The sequence below is a fragment of the Trachinotus anak genome, unplaced genomic scaffold, assembly GCF_046630095.1.
Source record: "Trachinotus anak isolate AG129_WGS33_773 ecotype Australia unplaced genomic scaffold, CSIRO_AGI_Tana_v1 ptg000014l, whole genome shotgun sequence".
In the NCBI taxonomy this organism is placed as follows: Eukaryota; Metazoa; Chordata; class Actinopteri; order Carangiformes; family Carangidae; genus Trachinotus; species Trachinotus anak.
In genome coordinates, this window is record NW_027273865.1 from 21,193,995 (window position 1) to 21,208,633 (window position 14,639).

At 41.8% G+C, this 14,639-nt stretch overlaps 2 protein-coding genes across 2 annotated transcripts; one reads left to right on the plus strand and one right to left on the minus strand.

Annotated features, from left to right (window-relative positions):
* Positions 1-408: 408 nt before the first annotated feature.
* Positions 409-7,372, minus strand: sars2 (seryl-tRNA synthetase 2, mitochondrial). The gene is made up of 16 exons (XM_071496156.1): positions 6,905-7,372; positions 5,678-5,773; positions 5,563-5,592; positions 5,299-5,439; positions 5,154-5,208; positions 4,991-5,054; positions 4,711-4,816; positions 4,545-4,592; positions 4,222-4,330; positions 2,972-3,017; positions 2,793-2,880; positions 2,596-2,708; positions 2,438-2,531; positions 2,073-2,165; positions 1,864-1,929; positions 409-873 (listed from the first exon to the last, which is right to left on the minus strand). The coding sequence occupies exons 1-16, from the start codon at positions 7,178-7,180 to the stop codon at positions 733-735; spliced, it is 1,566 nt and encodes a 521-aa protein (XP_071352257.1). The 5' UTR covers positions 7,181-7,372; the 3' UTR covers positions 409-732.
* A 269-nt stretch (positions 7,373-7,641) lies between these two features.
* On the plus strand, positions 7,642-14,605 carry LOC139631703 (kelch-like protein 12). The gene is made up of 5 exons (XM_071496154.1): positions 7,642-8,113; positions 8,469-8,622; positions 8,819-8,897; positions 9,225-9,452; positions 9,608-14,605. The coding sequence occupies exons 2-5, from the start codon at positions 8,469-8,471 to the stop codon at positions 11,103-11,105; spliced, it is 1,959 nt and encodes a 652-aa protein (XP_071352255.1). The 5' UTR covers positions 7,642-8,113; the 3' UTR covers positions 11,106-14,605.
* Positions 14,606-14,639: the final 34 nt, after the last annotated feature.

A 14,639-nucleotide genomic window follows, 5' to 3' on the forward strand; every position in this document is an offset into this window, starting at 1 on the left:
CCCAGTGAGAGTACAGTTATAGCTTCTTTCCTTTTATTTGCAGGTCCATTCAAACATCATCACCTGCCTGTTAATTACTTCTACACATCAATTACTGAGAGCCTACTCTGCAACAGCTGGTAATGTAACCCACAGTAAAATGCCTGCCCTGTATGTCACCTCAGAGAAATTAAATATTGTACAATGCAGCCCCCCCCAACCCTACCCCACCACACAGCCTTCCTCAAGGTCATTGCGTCATTCTGTGTGTTATATGCATGTGGATCAGTATTGGACCTTCTGCATTAATAATGATAAATAAAAATAAAAATAAATAAAAAACAGATGAGACAGAAATTTTACACATTTCTTTTTACTGCTTTCCCCATATTGTGTTTTTTTTTTTTTTTTTTTTTTTTTTTTTTTAAATACACACGCATTCAAGCCTCCTTTCACAATTTTGGCATTCAACAAATTCAGACATAAATATATGTACACTGACAGTAAACTGCTTGGCTGAGGTCTGATCCTGGTGCACTCAGTTCACACTCAACTCAAAAAGCCAGACTGTATTTCATTTCATCTGAGGCACAACAGAGATTATCAACTTTTAAGAGGAGGTGAAACATCCTCATGTGTTTTAGTTAAATATCTACCTCCAGTCTGACTTGATGGTGTTGAACGTGAACTGACTCCCACCTCAGATGTTTTGTGGATGACACCTGGCATCAGAGCAGTACACTTGTATTAGTCTCATCTGGTCTTAGGAGCAGGCCTGGGTGGTCGACTGTGCTGATTTGGTCCGATGTATTTTAGCGGAGTGTACTTAGGCTTCTCGATCACTTCGAGACCCAAGTAAGGCTGCAGGGCTCGGGGGACACGCACTGTTCCCTCCTGGGGAGATGGAGAGAAGAGGCCGATGGGGTAAAGGACAAAAGAAGACATAGCAACAACAAAATCAACAGAAAAATAATTGTTAACTATTTTGATAATGAATTCGGTCATTTTTCAAGGATAAATACCAAATGTTCCACAGACCAGCTTCTTAATCGTGAGGATTTTCTGTTCTTCTTTGTCTCATGTTTGAATAAACAGAAGTTTCAAAAGTGTTGATTCTTAGGGTTTAAGAAATTGTAATGTGTATTTTCTACTTTCTTTATTTATATTATTTGCTTGTTTAGCGTAGTTTAGTTTTAGCTTAGTTAGTTTTAGTATTTTATTTAGATGGATAAGACCATGGGTACTTGAAGTTATTCAGACAGGTTTAGGACCAGCATGCACCTGGGCGGGCCTATGTTTTTGTTTTTTTAAACCAGAGCAGGAGAGGCAGCAGGAAATGCAATCCATTTGTTCCACTGTTTACTTGCTTGTTTGGATAAATAAATCAAAAGAAAAATACAAGGGCTTTGTTTGGACAGTGGATTATTTTGCCTGTGTAAACCCCATCCCCCATGGTGCACCAGTGGCCTTTTGATTTTATGTTTGATTTTAATTTGTTTGAAGACAAATCTTATTTAAAAAATACGATGGTTGGCAACCAGTCCCTAACAACACTCACTAGGGGGAGCTCCTCCAACACCACACATTTCATACTAATAACCCCCTAAGAAATGCCCATTTGTCATGGTGGAAACAGGATAAGTTATTGGTCTGCTAAGGCAGAAAAAAAAACATGCTCAACTTCACATTTATTGTCTAGAAAAAGGTTTAGACTTTATACATTTAAAAGCAAAAGATGGTGAAACCTGGTAATGTCTATTACAGTTCATATAATAACCAAGTAATAATTCTGTTACATGGTGCAACCTTTTTCTTGTCTTCCAGGAAACCTGCATTAAAGGTCCCAGGTGTTTTAGTAGCCCTCGTGTGAAGTTGGTGTCTTACTTTGGTCTGGTGAGTCTCCAAGATAGCGATGATGGTTCGGGGGATGGCACATGCTGTAGCGTTCACCTAGAGAAATAAAAAAGTAAACAAAAATAAAAAATTAAAACACACACACACACACACACACACACACACACACACACACACACAAAGGAGGTGGTATTCTGCTGCAAGTTAAACCAGCAGTGCTGCCTCATCTGCAGTCTTACTGTGTGGGCATACTGCAGGCTGCCGTCCTCTCTCTCATATAGGATGTTGAGGCGTCTGCTCTGGTAGTCTGTACAGTTGGACCCACTGGAAATCTTAGCATATAGACATGAAATGAAATCAGAATCATCAGAAGTAAAACCTATTCCAGTTCTGTGTCAGCCTTTTTTTAAATACCTGGAAGTTAAAGGCCTTCTTTCAACTGTTTGTTCAGCATCATATATCGTAATAGAGTCCAAATGTTCAACACTTTACATAGATCATGATCAGCAGATCATCAGATGAAGTTCAGTTATTTTTTACAAATCTGACTTGTAATGCATAAATATGGTAAGTAAGTAGTTAACAATGATATGATGGTGCTGACCTCTCCATAGCTGTTCCTCCCTGGCATCCAGGCTTCAATGTCATACTTCCTGTGAGCAGGAGGACCCAGTTCCTGTGTCGGCATATCCAGCACTCTAAGGAAAAATACAAGATATAACTCATATAGTGTGTGTGTGTGTGTGTGTGTGCACTACTGACCTGTAGTGTAACTCAAGTGCAGAAAACATCTCTTTCTGCAAAGAGACAAACTCCTCCAACAGCTGAGAGCTCTCCTCTCCTGTTTCATCTGCTGTCACTCCAAACATCTCCACCTGTACACAAACACAATTTCTGTATACTCTAAGTTCAATCATTCATCCAAGTAAACTCCTGTTTCCGACAAAACGTGCTTGGACCTTGTTGAAATGATGAACTCTGTAGAGGCCCCATGTCTCTCTGCCCGTGTCTGTCTCTGCTCTGTAGCAACTGCTGCTGCACACCGTCCTGCAGTGAGAGATGACAGCTTGTGTCAGCTGTAATTACTCAAATATAAAAATCTATCTGTTGCATACTGGGAGTGAGGGATGCTCCTAACCTGACAGGCATGTCCTTCCAGTTCACTGCATGATCCATGAAATAACCTGACGAAAAGAGGCACTCATCAGATCAATACTAACTACAAATGAATGCCCCAGGTCTCATAGTTTTACACCTGTTAAAAGGAGTCTCTTGTGCTTCAGCTCCTCCACTAATGAAGGTCGGCGGTCTCAGAGTAGGACAGGATACAAATAGTACAATGGGCCACTTTTGAACCCAAATGAAACACTGAAGTACACAATTCACTTTAGCAGTTTAATGATCAGGTGCAAACAACAATGAGTGCTGTCGTGACATTAGCTCACAGACTGATAATAAGGGACTGTTTGCTACCTTGAGGGGATTATTTAATTTTTGTTGTTGTCGATTGACTCTGAAGAAGACACAGTTCACGTCGAAATATTATTCGTTTGCACCTGATCATTAAACTGCTAAAGTGAATCATGTGCTCCAGTATTTCATTTGGTTTCAGTCGTTCAGAAGTGGCTCATTATAATAATAGTTTTAAATCTATTCTCATGTTACTAAAACATCACCACTCTTGTTCTGGTAACTTGTCTCACAGCAAGGTTCTACTATATGTTGGATTAATAATTTATGATGGATTATATATAATGATATAATGCATTTATTACAATTCTGAAGGAGTCAAGTATGAAACCTCATTACAGTTAAACTATGGGTGTGCAACAGCATCAGAACCAATAAAAATTCATGCAAAATAGATAAACTATGCAGTGAATTCTTCACAGTGTCTTCTAACAATCAAAAATAATGGGACACAACCAGCCTTAATGAGCATGTTCTGTTTAGAGCCTATGAAAGTTTATATACAAACATGATGGCTCATTCTGGTCATAGGAAACAAGATTATTGGTATGATGACACATAGAAAGATACACCAATTAGTTGAAGCACAAGCTTTACTTAAACAGTGACTTCAACACAGGCTGATTTTGAGTGTAACTGACCAACACCTAGTAATCTACAGCTACAGCCATATGAAATACCATGTTGTTCAACATCAAATACACACAGCACAATATGATGTGTGTGAGTTCAATATTCATTCTTGTGTCATTTATCAAGAAGCACTGTGAACCCTAATAATAAAAATTTTGTGGATAAAAATCTGTGTACCCACACAGGTGTTTTCAGTTATTTGGGCTACTGGGACCTTTACTTAGGTTCAAGTTGGGTGGAGCAATGTTAATTTATTGTTATGAGAAAATGAAACCTGAGATTCACCTGCCACCCCGACCTCACCAGTCCCGGCTAGGCTGAGGTCCGGGAAACGAGCCGGGTCCAGTGAGTAGACCTGAGACTGATATGCATTGGGCTGCATCCCACAACCCTCCTGTAGGAGGAAACAGAAAGATGACTCAAAGCGAGGAGAAGTCAGGGGCTTGAAGGTACTTTGTTCTTTAAACTTATATGTTAGGTTTAAAACAAATGTTTACATGCATTATAATGAACATTAGCAAAATATTACTTTTGATGACATTTTTAGATTAAATCTCATGTTATCTCTTATCAACTCAAATTCAGTGTGTTAGAGATCTGCTACTCACAAACACTGCCCCCCTCAGCATGTCAGGTACAACCATGGGAATGAAGCCCTGCAGTCAAAGGGAAAACTCAAGTTTGGTTCTTCTATTTGTTAACAAAATACTAATATACACGCATTTTGCAGACATCGTATCTAAAATTTCCAAACATACTGTAGCCTATGCTTACCCGTCGCTGCAGTGTGTCGAGAGCAAAGTTTTGGAGTGCGTTCTGAAGTCTGGCCCCTGCTCCCCTCAGATAATAGGACCTGTGGCCTGAGACGTGAGACAGATGCCTGCAGGAGAGAAGAACAAAATATAATGACCCCCTGTCATATCAAAGATATTAGTGTAATTCTTTCAATCATATGTCCAAAAAGATTCAAAAGATTGGTGCACAGACAGAACAGCAGGTGGAATATCAACTAGAGCGAGTACTTAAAAAGAAGAACAACCAGAGTCATCCTCACCTCTGCCTGATGAGACCCAACTCCTCCCCCAGTTGTACATGGCCTCTGGGCTTGAAGTCAAACACTGCAGCAAACAGTGACATTATCATTTCAGAATTTCTAACATGTTTATTCAAAATCCAATCACCCATACTTCAACAGCAGCACAGCTCACATCACTCACCTGGTTTCTGTCCAACCAGCTCCACCACCCTCGCCTGGCTCTCATCTCCAACTGGCTGGAAAAGAAAAAAGAAACTTGAATTATAACAGACTTACATCACAGCAAATCTCTCCGCTGCTTCTTTGAGCAAAGTGTGTGTGCTGACCACATCAGGGTGTGTGGTGTTGGGCAATCTGAGCGCTTGGCTGTAGTGTTCCTCATCCAGCTCAGACTCCTTGTGGTAGAGCTGATTCAGCCTGTTGCGAATCTCTCGACCCCTCTGCAGACTCTGGGTGTACTCTGGAAGCTGCAGGACAAACAACAAAGACCCAGAAGTATCCCCAAGTGTTATTTACCACCGACAGGAGAAATAAGTGCCAACATTGAATGTGTAGATAACAAAGAGAGGAAGTTCTGAAGTTGAACTTACATTGGTAAGAGCTTTCTTGTCATTCGTGGTCTGTGAGGAGAATTAGAGAAAATGATTAAGCAAACCTTAAATGAAAATGGTGATGGTGAGCACTGGTGTAAGAATCTTCACTGACCACGAGCGCTTTGACTGTGTCACTGATGTGGCTCTTCAGCCTCTCCAGCTCAGAGATTTCTGTCCTCACTGTCTGGAGCTCCTTCCACACACACACCTACAATGTGGACACATACACAAAATCAATGAAAAGTCATTAAATCTACACTCTTAACTTTCTCTCTGTGTTTATATCAACTGTACATGTGTATTTGTTTTCAATATATTGAGTATATATTTACATATATTGAGAGCTGTGGACAAACTGATTCAAATTCTATTTGTGCGTCTATGTACTGGATCAGTTAAATTGGGTTTGATTTTATTGGCTCTGATTCTCTTTATATGCTCACTCCAATATTTCTATGAAGTAATACTGTGCTTATCCGGAGTATTAAAACTGAAGTTACTATTTTTATGACTACTTTATAATAAATTGAAATATTTAAATGCATAATTTCCATGTCAGTCAGCATGATCATACATTGTATGTGTTGGGACTGGACTAGAGTTTGGAATAAAGTTCTCAACAATGTTTAGCAGTGCACGGTGTTTTTGAGGAGGTCTGCTGGTGCTGCAGGTGCATTTTGAGAGGTTAACCTCAATTTGCAGAATGATGCATATACAGAGTTTGATAATAGAAGGCTGTTTTCACATTCATCTGCTGAAGAAGGGGTAAAGTTACTCTGTTCTTGGATGACTTGGATATATGAGGCATGGATGTGTGAGCATGATTCTGGGACATCACAACCAGTTGCCAACTAAAGCCAATCTAGGTCCAGTATTAATCTTACACAAGTGTGATGTGGATTCTTGAAACATCCAGTGCACATACAGCATGTTGACAGTGACATTTCATTACAGTATCCTAAGGGAACATTTTGTGTCTAATCTTTTGAAATGGATCATATTTCAGCTACATGTTCATAGATTTTGGAAAAAGTAGTAACATTAGATGTCCATATAACAATTTTTAACAAGGTAATTCAAATTTTATGAAGACAAAAAACCAATCAATCAAACACAAATCATTATTCAAAGCAGAGTGTTTTTTATGTTTTAAAGTATGTCTGGAGGAGGTCTCTAATTTCAGTGTTGTTCTGTAATCAGGGGGGCTCATTTGTATTTGCTATATAAGACAACCAACCACAGCCCACAATTCTTCACCATACAGTACTTTAGCGTGCAACCTATTTTTGACAGAAGATAAGAGTTGTCGTGGGTTAAGTTAGCAGTAACAAACACTTACAATCTTCCTGACATCGTCCCCTCGCAGGTCGCCCTTCCTGTTCTCCACATTAACTATGACTTTGTCGGTCTCCTCACACACTGCCGTCATGTCCAGCTCGGGCTTGTCGCTGTAGCCTTCACGTACGTGCTCGTACAAACTGCTCCGGGCTCCATGCGAGAAGCGGTGCGGGATAAAAACGCCTGCCCTTCGGCTTGAAAACTGTCTACCAACCGGCTTCAACACAGTCAGTGCAGCTCCTCCAACTCTAGCAACCATGCCGATGCACGTCGCCATATTTGTCTTGTGGTCGATGTTGCATTTATCGGGTGTAGGAATAATCCCTATTGTACTCTGTGTTGGCTCCTGGTTAGCCGTTCACCATACAAACAAAAAAGATGTGTTTAAATTAAATTAAATATGATATGTGATTATAATACTGACCATTTATGTTTCTTAGCCTCGCTTCTTTTCTTTTTTAGCGGCTCATGAAACCAGGGAGCACCTGCACGTATACAAACGGTCGTATCCGCCTTGAATGCAACATGAATGCGGAAGTTATATAGTCATATTTCGGAAAAGGAATAAGAATAAAACATTATGAAAACGCCTTTTTAATTTTTATTTTAGATATGAAGCAGGTAGAGGTAGTAAAAAAACGTCAAAAGGTAGTGGAAAATATTGTAATTTTAGTGGTGACAGAAAAACGACTCAGCTCCAAGCAATCGTCACAGGCCAAAGGTCAGCCAATCAGATGAGCGGAAGTTTACCGTTGCGGTTATCCGGTTCAGACATGACAAGTGCGGCCGACTAGACCTGAACTCAGTCCAGATTTTCTGTCCTGTAGCCGCTATAAATTACACCCTGCACTGTCTCACCCCCGAGCTGGACGTGTGTGCCTTCTGCCATGGTGGACTGAGAGGTGTTACGACGGGAATCTTTCGCGCCGCAGGAGAATTGTTCCTTTGTGAGCTAGTTTGGTCCGTCAGTAAGTGGTGATGTTGTGCATGGGGCTGAGGAGCAGCGAGTAGCCTGACGCGTCTTCACCACAGGCCGGGACGAGCCCTTCAGCTGAGCCCAGAGGACCAAGACAACCAAATGGGAACAGGAAAGCCTTAAGAAACTTCTGTTAATAACCGGGCACTTAGACACAGTTAGCCTGCCTCACCAATTCTTGCTGAAAGTGAGACCCAAACAGCTTTCACGGTGGAAACGAGAAGAAGAGCAAAGGTAATGACAGCTAAAAATTCAACATCTCACCGGTAAACTGATGCAGCAACATCAACCTGCTCTGTGTTTGTGTGTCTGATTTTAGCCAGACTAAAATATAGTAATATGAAAATGGGAACATTATTAAAGTGGGGTGTGGTAAATCTTTTGCAAACAATATTTACTTATCTTAAAAACAAGCTGAACTTTGGCTATAAAATCATTTTTTTTCACAGAGACAGGTGTTATCTAGGTCATATCTATTGCAGGCCTCTATCTATAATACATAGACCTGTCTGTTGCAGATAGGCTCTGCATGCATAGAGGCTAAAGTGTTTGCTTACTTCAAATGTGTGTGCATGTGTGTAATTCTCAGATGAATGCTGTGCGGGGAGGCACAGTCACCTGGCGTCCCCAGCCATGGCAGGACGGGGATGGGGGAGGAGGGGAGCCTCTGTCTGACAGCGACTCAGAGGAGGAGGACTTCCCTGATGACAGCACCACCCCGTTGGGGGACTACATCACACATGGTGAGACAGAAAAAAAAAAAAAAGATTGAAGATAGGTAGGGAGTTGTTGCGACTTTGGAAACCAGCCCTTGCAGTGTGATTCGTTTACTTTCACCAGTCTTCCTTTTAATCTCACTTATTTTGTCTATATTCCTTCGCCTCCTTCTGTTCTCACCCTGCCATCTGTATTTTCTTCCCCTTTCTGCTGTTTTTTTAGGATTGAAGCAGCTCCTGGATGCTCAGCAGCTGTGTGATGTTACTCTGCTTGTTGAGGGAAAGAAGTTCATGTGTCATAGGTATAGTATGCCTACCCTATTCTACAAAATAGACTTATTTTACATATATATTGATAAGAATATTTGCAGCTAACAAATATTTTGCACTATGAGTGAACCTCTAGATTTATTTTGATAAGCATCAATTTCTCTATTCAGTGTCCAAATATTGACACATGCCAGTTACAAGTAGCTTTCATGTCTAAGAACTATATACTGTCTAAAAATCATCATTATCAATTATCATTTCACCACCTATTATAACATAAAAACTGAGTTTTCTAACTGTCAGATAATAGCAGACTTTTGGAGATAAGCCTTTCTCCTTCCAACCTTCTCTCCCCTCAGAGTCCTCTTGGCAGCTGTGAGCCCTTACTTCCGGGCCATGTTCACCAGTCCTCTGGTGGAGTCCCGTCTCACCGAGATCCGTCTGGAGGAAGTGACGCCGTCTGTCATGGAAACTGTCATCCAGTTTGTGTACACTGGTGAGGCAGGGCTCTCTCTGGACACAGCTGAGGATCTGTTTGTGGCTGCCAACCGGCTTCAGGTCATGCCCCTTCAAGACCTGTGCTCCAGGTAAATCTGCTGTGTAAAAGTGACAGATGATCAGATCTCTGTTAGACTTTACAATTCAATCGATTATTTATTTTTAATTTTTTTTACATTGACATTCTTTTTATGTTTTGCCCTCCCTGTTATTGTCTCCTGACATTTCTCTCCACTGTCTGCAGGTTTCTATTTGAGCACCTCTCAGTGGATAACTGCCTGGGGATGTACTCTCTGGCTCGCTCTCACCATGACCAGCTGCTGCTGCGTGCCTCCCTGCGGCTGGTAGCACAGCACTTCCCCCGAGTGGCACGGCAAAAGGACTTTCTCCTACTTGACCACGGCACCTTAGGCAGCCTCCTGAGCTCAGACCGCCTGGGAGTGGACTCTGAGGCAGAGGTCTACGACGCTGCACGCCGCTGGGCGGAGCACCAACCCTTGGACCGCTACGCCCATATGCCAGCCTTGCTTCACCACCTGAGGCCAGGTCTGTTGTCCCAGGAAGAGAGCCGAAGACTGAGCCAGGAGTTGGGGCCCGCTGCAGCTGGTGAGGGCCTTGGGGGGCCTCTGAGACCACGGGAGGGGATGTTTGAGAAAAAGATTGTCTGTGTGGACCTGACTCCTCGGGAAGATGAGAATTTAGCTGTAAGAGACTACACAGTGGACTGCTTTGATCCTCGGACAGGGAAATGGGAGAAGTTGGCAGCACTGGGGTCACTTGTCAGTCCCGGCTGCACTGCAGTCGGCGACAGGCTGTTTGTAGCTGGTGGGATCCTGCGGACAGGCTCTGTATCTGCAGCGGTTCACGAATATGATGCAGTGTTGGACCGCTGGATAGAGCGGCCTTCAATGGTCCAGCCCAGGGCTATGCTAGGCCTGCTGGGCTGTGGAGAGTCACTCTATGCCTTAGGTGGCAGTAACCGCTCGGCCCTGATGGACTCCAGTGAGACCCTGGAGCTGACTACACTACAGTGGGCACCAGGGCCTCGGCTACCGCTACCTCTGCGCGCCTTTGCTTGCGCAGCGTTACGTGGACGACTTTACCTTCTGGGTGGAACCACACTAGAACAGAACCGGGCTGTGGTCCACTCGGGCGTGCTTATTTATCACACCCTCACAGACTGCTGGACACGTGTGGCGCTGGACTCCGGAGCCACCTGCCTCGCTGGAGGAGTGGCAGTGCGAGGAGGAGTCTGTGCAATCGGGGGATACATGAGGGATACCACCAAGTTCCTGGATGGAAACTATACTAATCTGGAGACTCTAGACGCCACTGGGCGTGTCCTGTTTTTCAGAGAGGGCAGGGGGTCTGGGGTAGAGAGGGAGGTGACTGGGGGAGGGGTGATGGTCACTGCAGAGCAGCGAGGGGGTGCAGGTGGTGGGAGTGACCGAGCCCCAAGCCCTGTGGTATTTCCCGGGTTGCCGCGGCGGATAGCAGCTGGGGGAGTGGCCAGATGGAAAAGGAGGATTTATGTACTGGGTGGAGAAAACGGCTCCCGCTTCTATGACAGTGTGTACTGTTGGAAGCCTGGCTGGCGCAGCTGGGTTCAGAGACGTGAAAAACTCCCTGGCGATACTGGAGGAGTGAGCCAGTTTGGGTGCACCACTCTAAAATTCCCTAAGAAACACATCCTGTCCAGACTGAGACTAGCCAAAGAAAACTGTAAGAAGGCTGCTGACTAGCTTGACAGGGACCAGTATGACTGAAGTGGAGGCAGCTGTTCATGTGACACAGAGATGTGCTCCAGGCTGAGTTTAAATTAGCTCCATCTTGACCTCATGAAATGTTGGTGTTGAGATGAAGAGACCATTTTATACAAACACAGTGCAGCCACAGAGCAGAATATTAATGGACTGGATGCAAACAAAATGTATAATGGATAGTCGGATTTACAGGCAGAGAACAAGCAGAGCCAGAAACTGGTTAAAAACTGGCAACATGCACCTGAATGTAACCGTATCCACTAGTACACATTTAAGTCCTTTGAGAGAGAAAGAGGCCTTTTCATTATATTCCCACAGTGTAATGTTGTCCGGTTTATGCTGGTGTTGTGTTTTTGAACGCTGTTTGAGAATCATTTCAACGCTGTGAATTTGTCAGCAGTTTGGACACAAAGATACCTGCACATTTCTGACAAGGCTACGTTTCCCTGATCTGCCTAAACTAAACAGCCTCTACTAGAGCCTGAACCAAAAACATTTGCCACACTGTATAAATGGCTTCAGTCTGCTTGTTTGTTGCACAGAACAGCACTGCACTGCACAGAACATCCTGTTGCAAAGTGTTGTAGTAGTTGATTCTGTGAATGACCAAAATTCTCTGTGTCCTTTTGAGTAATTCTCAGAAAAAAAAGGTTTTATGGTGCAACCTCGTGCTTTGGCTACAACAGAGACATAAACGTTTATACCTTTTTTCTCTTGAATCTCACAGCCTCCTGTCCTTTTTCTGAACTGTTAAACTGTCTTCTAGTGTTGCTTTGCTGTTTTGTCTCCTGCTCTCTTCCTACCTATTATCTCTGGAAGGATTTTCCCTCTTTTGTAATTCTTCACAAATTTTCAACAATTTTTTTCCTTACCCACAAATGTCAGCTTGTAACCCCCCCTAAATTGTTACTGCTTTTTTTTTTCTTTTTTTTTGGCATGTAGGCTGATTTACCAATGTTTTTGTTTTTAATCAACTGTGACAAAATAGAAACTAAATTTATTCATCAGGGTTGGTCACATTTTATTGCCATAATTTAGCAGCCATGAAATGTATGAATTACAAATCTGAATTACCAAATTTAGCACACATTTTATTACTCATTTCATCAACCAGTGAAGAGTGGGGCTTCCTATTCTGTCTCTCTTTTGCTTCTGATCTTCCCATCTCAGTGGAGGACCTCAGTCCAATCCTTTATAAAAAATACAAAACCTTAAGTGTAATTCTGATTGGCTTATTCAACCACTGTGTACTAAGCACAGGCCAAACACTGTGTGTGTTGAATGTTCTTATAAAGGCTCTGCCAAGCCACAGAGGTGGAACATAGCACTGGGAGAAATGTGCAGATAGGGCTGGATATAAAAGTCAGAACACATTCTTATGTCAGTATATGACAAAATGTCTTTTTAGGGACGGAAAATCGTGTCAGGGTGATTTGGTAGATCTTCATGACACTGTATTGCAGAGTGATAAAATATGGGAATTGTCATTTCCAGCTAGAGAAGGAAAATTTGACATACTAATTGTTTTGTATTGTTAGTTTTGACATCAGGTTTGTGTATCTTTATTCACCGTATTTTAAAGATCCCACTGTACACTTACAGTGATAGTTGGTAAACATGTAAGGGCTTAATGCAGCCCTATTCAAGCCAGGTGAACAGTTTTCCTTACTTGATCCAGCAGCTGTGTCAAAATGACTTTTTTCTTTCAGTTGCTCCAGCCATTGGACTTGTGAACGCGTTTGGTGCGGACTTACCTGAACACATTAGCGTTGCACATTATTTATTGAAATGTATTTTTAAGGTATTTTTTGTTGTTGTTTTCAGATGGTAACTTGCTCTGACTGCAGTGTAGGAAGCCCAGCTGTACTGTAGGTTTAGACAGAGCTGTCAAAAAGGAGCACATGTGTTTAGATCTCAAAATGACTGAATTCTGAAATTATGATTTTTATGAGAAGTCGGAAAGTTGTAAGCACATTGTTTTGCTGTAAGCCGCCATGTTTTCTTTTATCCTTTCTCTTCTGTTTGCCTCTTTTATTTATTCCAATTTACCAAATCCAGTGACTTCTGGGAGAGAAATGTGCATACGGAAAACACTGCCCGCTGTGTCTGAAATCGAAAAATCACTGAAAGATGTTTGTCACATTAAATTAATTGGCTTTCAAATTACAAAATGCAGCAGGGATTATTTTTGGCATTTACTGGTACTAGATGTCACCATTTCAACAATCAAAGTTTTCATTGTTGCAGGTCTCGTGTTAGTTTTCAGATGTAACTTTAGTGAACACTGCTACAGTTTAGATTCTGTATCAGTGTCTCCCTAAAAGAGGAACTGAACACAGATGCAGGGTGTGCCTCTGTAATGGCAAAATGAGATTTTTAATCGAACTCTTACTCCTGAGATAAGACAAAGTGTGACTCTGCAAAGTAGATTTATTGAAGCAGTGAATCAGTGGTAGTCTGAAACTTAAGCACTTAAACCAGTTGAAAAGCGCTGAGTCAGTGAGGAAACTTTATCACATAATATAACCAATTGATGCTAAATTAATGTATCTTCCCCAAAAAAGATAGAAAATAAACTGTGGCCATGTTCGTCTCATAACTCATCTTTTTACCGCCTTCCACTGAGTTACCCTGAATTAACCAACCGACAACGACATTTCATAATTTTCAGTCGAACCATCATCCCATTTAAAACTTTCCGAAGTGTTATAATGACTCAGTTTCCCTTGAGAACAGAACAGTGGAAGTTCCCCAGTTCTCCAGCCAACAGCACATTTAAAATCATAGAAGTTAGTTCTAGTGAGCATGGAAACTCTGTAGAGACACAGCCACTTTATTAAAACACTTTTAGTTTATTCCACTATATGTAATTAATACATAAAATCAAACAATATTCCAGGATCCCTTTTTTTTCATGACCAGTGAGAGGCTACTGAGATCGACACATTTTATATTTTGATAATTAATACCTGATAAATATGACTTGAACTGTGTGGGTGACCAAAATACACTAAGAGGATGAGTAGCAAGAACATTTATTTGGTATTGTTTTTTTATTTCAGTAGTGAGTTCACTAGTCAAACACACAATGAAGAGGTTTTTTTTGTTTGTTTGTCATGAGTTGTGAGCTTGTGTTTCTAGAAACATCCATGACACACTGTCGGTTTTATTTCCCTAACATGCTCTGAATGCTCACCCAGAAATGTTAAAGAACTGGATTTTGTTTTTCCTTCGTGTGCTTACAGCTTGTATGACATGTGAAAAGTGATTGTGTATGCATGCATGTTTTTTTATGCCGATACGTAAATCTGTTCAACACAAGCTCTTTGCACACATGGACACCTGCATTACTGTGTGTCCATTCAGAGAAGTGAAGCTGCCCTCATTTGTACAACCTAATGAAGTTTGTCAACTGAAAGGCAAATGGATGTTTTGATGACAGCAGTGCTATCAAACAATTAAAGGACTATTTGCTTACACGTTTTTTTTTTTTTTTTTTTACTGATGAGTTTA

What these genes read in the sequence shown, in the direction of transcription:
- sars2 (XM_071496156.1), bottom strand. Translation starts at nt 7,180, where the DNA reads ATGGCGACGTGCATCGGCATGGTTGCTAGAGTTGGAGGAGCTGCACTG. An exon ending in TGGTGAGGTCGGGGTGGCAG is followed by an intron (nt 3,018 to 4,221) that starts GTGAATCTCAGG and finishes TCTTTTCGTCAG; the next exon opens with GTTATTTCATGGATCATGCA. An exon ending in TGGAGACTCACCAGACCAAA is followed by an intron (nt 874 to 1,863) that starts GTAAGACACCAA and finishes CCATCTCCCCAG; the next exon opens with GAGGGAACAGTGCGTGTCCC.
- LOC139631703 (XM_071496154.1), top strand. Translation starts at nt 8,469, where the DNA reads ATGAATGCTGTGCGGGGAGGCACAGTCACCTGGCGTCCCCAGCCATGG. An exon ending in AAGAAGTTCATGTGTCATAG is followed by an intron (nt 8,898 to 9,224) that starts GTATAGTATGCC and finishes CTCTCCCCTCAG; the next exon opens with AGTCCTCTTGGCAGCTGTGA. An exon ending in CTTCAAGACCTGTGCTCCAG is followed by an intron (nt 9,453 to 9,607) that starts GTAAATCTGCTG and finishes CACTGTCTGCAG; the next exon opens with GTTTCTATTTGAGCACCTCT.